The sequence below is a fragment of the Dermacentor albipictus genome, chromosome 10 (assembly GCF_038994185.2).
Source record: "Dermacentor albipictus isolate Rhodes 1998 colony chromosome 10, USDA_Dalb.pri_finalv2, whole genome shotgun sequence".
In the NCBI taxonomy this organism is placed as follows: Eukaryota; Metazoa; Arthropoda; class Arachnida; order Ixodida; family Ixodidae; genus Dermacentor; species Dermacentor albipictus.
The window spans coordinates 93,470,297-93,476,892 of NC_091830.1; the positions used below are offsets into that span (position 1 = coordinate 93,470,297).

General features: G+C 46.1%; 1 protein-coding gene across 1 annotated transcript; it reads left to right on the top strand.

Moving 5' to 3' along the window:
* Window positions 1–1,499: 1,499 nt before the first annotated feature.
* Window positions 1,500–6,325, top strand: LOC139050583 (TNF receptor-associated factor 6-like). The gene is made up of 2 exons (XM_070527147.1): window positions 1,500–1,888; window positions 4,946–6,325. Exons 1-2 carry the CDS (start codon window positions 1,547–1,549, stop codon window positions 6,059–6,061), a joined length of 1,458 nt encoding a protein of 485 aa, XP_070383248.1. The 5' UTR covers window positions 1,500–1,546; the 3' UTR covers window positions 6,062–6,325.
* Window positions 6,326–6,596: the final 271 nt, after the last annotated feature.

The following is a 6,596-nucleotide window of genomic DNA, read 5'->3' on the forward strand; positions in this document are numbered from 1 at the left end:
AAATAAAGTAGAGATCTGCTAAACTGCATAGAAAGGGGTGTTCGTGTCATAGGTCAATAGAAGAGCAATTTGCGTAATGGCCGAAAATCATGGGAGGATTGTTTTTTTTTCACGTTGCCCTATATTAGGCGCAAGAAATCTACAGATTCGCTGAACAGCCACCCTTATAGGAGTGGATTGGCGGAGGTTTTTTTTCCGTATGATAAAATTGGAGAAACCAGTTTTTAAGACTAGTGGAATTGGCCGAATTTTCCGACCAAAATCTGAGATGGTCTAAAAACATGTCTGGGACACAACCTAGAATTACTCCAATCTCTATGAACAAACATTGCGGGGTGTGAGGTGCCATAATCGTGATCGCCTTATGAAGCACTCAGTGGAGGCGGAATGCGGAAGAATTTGGACCAGCGGGGTAACCTTAACGAGCTAACAATGCAGGGCACACGGACACTTCGCATTTCACCCCCATTAAAATTCGGCAGCCGTGGCCCAGATTGAACCCACGACCGCGAGCTCAGCAGCCCAATGCCGCAGCTACGGGACAAACGCGGGGGCAAGAGGCATTGGAAATCAAATCAGCTTTTGCATTCGAATAGAGCGAGGCTACACTAATAACGAGGCTACACACTTCGGCACCGCGCAGTATGTTCGCCAAGCACGCTCGAGGACGAGTGCACTGTGCTGTAATTGTCCCTAAGCGTTCCCGTGCAGAAGCCTGCGAATGACAATAGCGGCTAAACGCACTCGCTCAAAGTGCACTCAAGCTTGTCCGTATGACCCGTGTGGCAGGGGCATGAGTGATTGGTGGCGTGCTTGAACCTGTTGTTTATATTACACAGATTTGCCCAGTTTATTCTTACATGTCTGGCGCCAAGGAAACAGGCAAGCGGGAATGTTCCCTCACCTAGCCGTCCTGCCCAATTGGACACACACGGTGATCGAGCTCGTTGGCCTTCCTGACATCGATGTGTACGTGCGATTGGGCGTAATGGTAGTGCCAGGTTGTGGTTTCGAAGGAAATCTTGTGGCCTAATGAATAGAACATTAGGCTGCTTTAGTTGGGGGACAGTGGTTCGATCCCACAATGGGCAAATAGTTTAAATATTATTTTAAGGATTGAACTATTCGCAACTCAGCTGAAACATCCAGCAGCCATAGTGGGGAATCACAGAGATGGTTTGGAAAGAAAGCTTCTGTTTAAATATATCCGGACGGTCGCCACAAGATATTATTCTCTTCGTCCAATTGTTCCTTTATTTCCCAGCTAGTCGCGCTTCCATCTTAGCCTGCCCCTTGACGCGTCAGTAAATTGTTTTTCGAAGGCCTTTAACGGTTCGCGACCTTTACGAAAAATCGCCAATACGAAAAAGGCGATAAAATTGACGGTAGCAACATTTACGCAGCTAGGCGGGTAGATTATTTCCACGCCGTTACATCTATAGTTCGCGAGCGGCGCCGTGAACATTGAGGAACTGGCCGTAACATTATCAGTGTGATAGTAGTCTTGGCAACAGCTGAGATTACATAGAGCACTGGCAACGCTTGCATGTTTCCGCAGAATCGTTGGCACGGCGTATCGCAGTCGACGTTTGCGCCGTTCGTCATGGCTTCTCAAGGCAAGCTGTACACGCTGTGCGGTTTTACCGAGGAACTGGACTGGAGACCTTTGCATTTCCTCGAGCCTGTTCCTGCCCACAGAATATGTGGCGCATGTGGTGTGCTGCCCAGAAAGACCGTTTTTCTGCCCTGTCGAGACGTGCTGTGCATAAGCTGCTACGAGCAATGCGTACTCGACGACGGACACGCCTGTATACTCGACGGTGAACAGTTCCTTCCAGAGGACGTTCAGTGGATAGAATTTCCTTTGGAGAACCTGCTGAGGCGCAAGGTAAGAGAGGACGAGCCAACATATTCGTGTGTCAGTGTTATCCAGATTATTTTAGCAAAATTAATCGAATATATTTGGAAAGTAAAGTGGTCATGCTTTTTTTTTTAGAAATAATGGTCATTTGCTGTTAGAGCGGAGGAATCACGTGTAAGCTAGATGAAAGGAAATATGGAAATAATACATAGGCGGAGAAACCGTGAAGAGAAGCAAAATATTTTGACGCTATTGTTTGTATCTTATGCTACTTCTAAATCGCTATAATTTTTGAAAGTACGTCTCGCTTCCTACTGACTTGAAGCTGTGGGAACTCGTGCGCAATCGGGTATGTTGAGCGTAGCCAGCAGCGAGTATGCGGCAGCGCTACTGATTTATGAACTGCCCTTCTACCCGCCGTGGTTACTCAGTGGCTATGGTGTTAGGCTGCTGAGCACAAGGTCGCGGGATCGAATCCTGGCCACGGCGGCCGCATTTGGATGGGGGCGAAATGCGTAAACACCCGTGTACTTAGATTTACGTGCACGTTAAAGAACCCCGGGTGGTCGAAATTTCCGGAGTCCTCCACTACGGTGTGCCTCATAATCAGAAAGTGGTTTTGGCACGTAAAACCCCATATTTTTTTTTAACTGCCCTTCTATTCGGGTATGCTTACTCGCATCCCTTAGTGTGGCATAGGGTACATTACTTTGTTTTCATCGCCCATTTTAACGCAGGCGTGTCGAAGTTTTCTAGTGTTCTTTCCCGCATGTTGTTCTCCGACCTTTTTTCTACAACTGGTCTTACACCGCGAAGGACGCTAGGTTGCGTGTCTTAATCACCAATAGACATACTGTTTTGCTAAATTGCACAGAAATATTTGCTGTTCTTTTCTAATAAACCACATACAAGTACAGTGTTTAGCATTTCAAGTGTGATGCCAGGAGCGTGTGGCTGTCGGCTTGTCTTGGATTGCTCCATCTGCGTTGGACTCGCAACGCTTTGCAAATCGGTATCGCGGAGACTAACTCTTCCATCGTATACTCATTCGTCAGCCGAAGCTGTGATAACGAAGCCCTGAATGACACGCGTGTGCGTGTACAAGTTTACCGCGGAGTGGAAGTGTTTTTAATGTTCGTCCACGTTAGCGGCACGGCAACTCACCGCAACCTGTTTGCGGAGAATCGGCCGGCTGCGCTCACCAATCGGGAAATCTCCGTGCCACACAAAGGATAGGTCCGCGACCCACTTCTGTGATTTGCAGTACTCGCACAGTGATGCGACCAATTTGTAGCAGAGGTGTGGTCGCAATGGCTACGCTCTGGCGCTGCCGGCAGCCGCACCACCGCTGATCACCCGCCGTGGTTGCTTAGTGGCTTCGCTGCAGTGGCAGCTGCCTTTCAAGGGGAGCGAGTGCACGTTAAAAAAACCCAAGGTCTTCTAATTGGCTCATACTTGGCTCGTAGTTCTGGCACGTAAAAATCCATAATTTAATTGTATTTTTTAATTTGTAATGATATTTTGATGTTAACCTGACTGTTCGCCCGACTTGCTTAAGTACTGGGTGATGATCATGATATGTACAGTAATAAAAACTTAACAGCACAACAGTCGCGCGCGCGCGCGTGCGCACCCACCCACCCACCCACACACACACACACACACACACACACACACACACACACACACACACACGCACACGCACACGCACACGCACACGCACACGCACACACACACACACACTGTTTTGGTAAGGCACGTGGGCCGCAACAGCGTCAGCAGCACTTCCACAGCGCGTAGCGCACAGACGGTGCTTTCCCATGGAGCAATAATTTGCCGTAGTGGCAAGCTGGACTCCCGTCGAAGGAGCAGTGCCGCCTTCAAATACTCTGTGACGCTAGCGCCAGCTCTCGCACAGAACATGCCGCAGGTCTTCAGGGATGTTACATTGAGATCATATTAGTGAGTCCGTGAGTTCAATCTTACACCTCACGTAGGTTGTGTAGGCCACGTCGAGTCTTATGCGGTAAAGGCGTCAGTACGTCAGTACTGCAATAACGAGAAGAATGGGCATGAAAGGTATTTAGCGTGCCCATTAGAATAAGTGCGCATGCACTGCCATGTATTAGATCACAAGGTTTCCAGGGAAACGCAAAACTTGACAGAGAAATAATACAGGCATTATTTATAATAGAAACTGTAGCCTGTAGCCTGTTGACGGTAGCTGCGTAATATGTCTTTGGTGGAATCAGAAAAATAAATACTCATTTTGCATGACGGAGAATGACTGCTATGTATATTCCTTTGTATGCGCAGATCAATACAGGGATGGATATATAAAGGCTAGAGTTCTTGAAATAGCAATTCGATTGCTAGCCCGCTTGTGTTCTTGGGTATTTGTCTACCTGTGCGTCCTTGGGTCAGTAGCGCCGTTTGAGCGTAATTATCTGAAATAAAATATTTATTCCGTGCACCCTGTTACCTTCGTAGTCTACACATCGCTCTACGTGACCGTTTTCCGCAAAAAAAAATATTTCTTCTCAAGAAGCTTCTCCCCCAGCCGAGTTCGAGGAACGCATACGTAACCATACCGAACCACTCTTCGTTGTTAAGCGGCTCAGACGCCTGAGGATTTCAGTGCCCTACCGGAACGAAAACGGATTCCTGAACGTGAACACAACGCCACCCAATCGGAGCAAACGATGTTACCTCAACGTATTAAGACATTTCACCTTCAAGAACTACTCTCCTTCGCAATGCAGATACCACCAGTTTGCACACATGATACAAGTGGTGTCACCGTTTCGCTCCTGAAAATCAACACGATTAGTGAAAATCCTTCTTTAAGCCAAACAACAATAGTTCATGTGATGTCCCACTCAAATGAAGTTGTCGCTGCCGCATTTCTTATTTCTTCCGAACCCTTTCTGTCTGCAGTATGGTCAACATCTTAAAAGAACATTATTTAGTGTTCGTGTGACAGGAATTTCGAAGGCATGAAAAAACATAGAATATGTTAGAATGGAAAATAATATAAAGATCTCATGGAAAATTGCTTAAACACTTTTTTTTCTTTCATTTCAGATAAAATGTTGGAATGAAGTACGCGGCTGCGACGTTGTTTTGCCTGCATCAGAGTTGAACAAGCATTTTTGCAATGACTGTAAGCACCACGCTACGTCGTGCCCTAAATGTTCAAAGATGGTGCTGCGTAGTAATGTGTCCGCGCATCTACAGAACAAATGCCGAGGCTATGCGGTGTCTCCGACGTCCGGTGCTGTAGAAAAGTCACACATTGACGAAAAAGCAGTGATGATGGCTCTGAATGCAAGCTTAGACGTGCGAGGAGTTGAAATTAAAGACAGGCTAGACGAAGTTATTAGTGATCACATTGTCCAAAATGACCGGCTAAATGAGATTTCACATTGCATGAACACGGTCAAAGAAGCACTGCTACAAAGGCCAAGCGGAAGTAGTACGCTGGATCACCTTACTTCACAATCTACAGTTACGTTATCTTCAGTTAGAAAAGTAGAAAAAAGATTGATTGACCACAGCGAAGAGACACGTGTGCTTGCAGGAACCTTAACGGATTCAATGAAAGAGCTGAAGGAAGTGTTGCAGGACACCGCAAGGACATTCTCCATAAACTGCGTAGGAAGTGTTGCTGGTATTGCTGGAGCGAAGGACACTGAGAAGAAAGCAGGACAGGGCACATTGAATAAAGAACTGGCCTTGCACACAATAAACACTAATCGATATGAGTTCATGGCTAAGGGATACGAAGCAATGAAAAAGAGGGCATATTCTGAAGGCTTTCATCGTTGCTCGGAAGAAGCAATATACCTATCTGGCTATCACGTGTCACCAGGAGTGTACTTCAAAAAAGCGGGCGATCATGTGTGTCTGCATCCTCATTTTCAGCTGCACAAGGGTGTGATCGACGAATTTCTTCAGTGGCCTTTCAATCAGGACATTCGGGTGACCGTCAAGCATCCGTCGCAAAGCAAACAGTGCCAGAAGTTGTGGAACACTAAGGGCGAACTTCAGTTCTTTGGAAGACCCGGAGAAAGAGCCAACGCTGGCTGTGCCCCTGTGTTGGTTTCATGTAGCCTAAATGATCTTGAAGGCGAAGGGTACATCACGGAGGACAAGCTTCACGTAGTGTGGGAGCTTCTTCCGAAGCCCGTAGCAGAATAAATGAGGGGAATTTTGCGTAGTTCATTAAATACATATGCTGTTTTGTTTCCTGGAAACGAATTTCGCTCTGCCAAATGCCTTCGTTAAACGCAAAGTAAAGCCTCGTTTTTTTTTCAATAGTTTTTGTATGTGTGCTTATCTACCCGACATCGCTTTAGAGTGAGTTTATAAAATTGCCTGTCAACTGTGTATTGTTCCATTCAGAACTGTTTCTGTCTAGGGCACTCGAGGTCGGAGAGAATTAAAAAAAATTATCATGGTTGATATTTACTGTTTTTTTTACATATTAGCCAAACCGCGAATCCTTAGAGACCATGCCTTCTGTGCTGAAACAAAAAGCTTGCATTTGTGACGAAACAATCCGTGCATATTAACGCAATTCGTATCGGATAGACTTGTTTTACTTACAGGTACTTCGTTTTATTTTCCAATCCTAATTTACGGTACACATACAAAGCGGAATCATCTTGGAAACACAGCCATTGTGTTAGCTGCGCCACTATTTTGAAAAATTAATTTTGGCTGATAGTAAAAT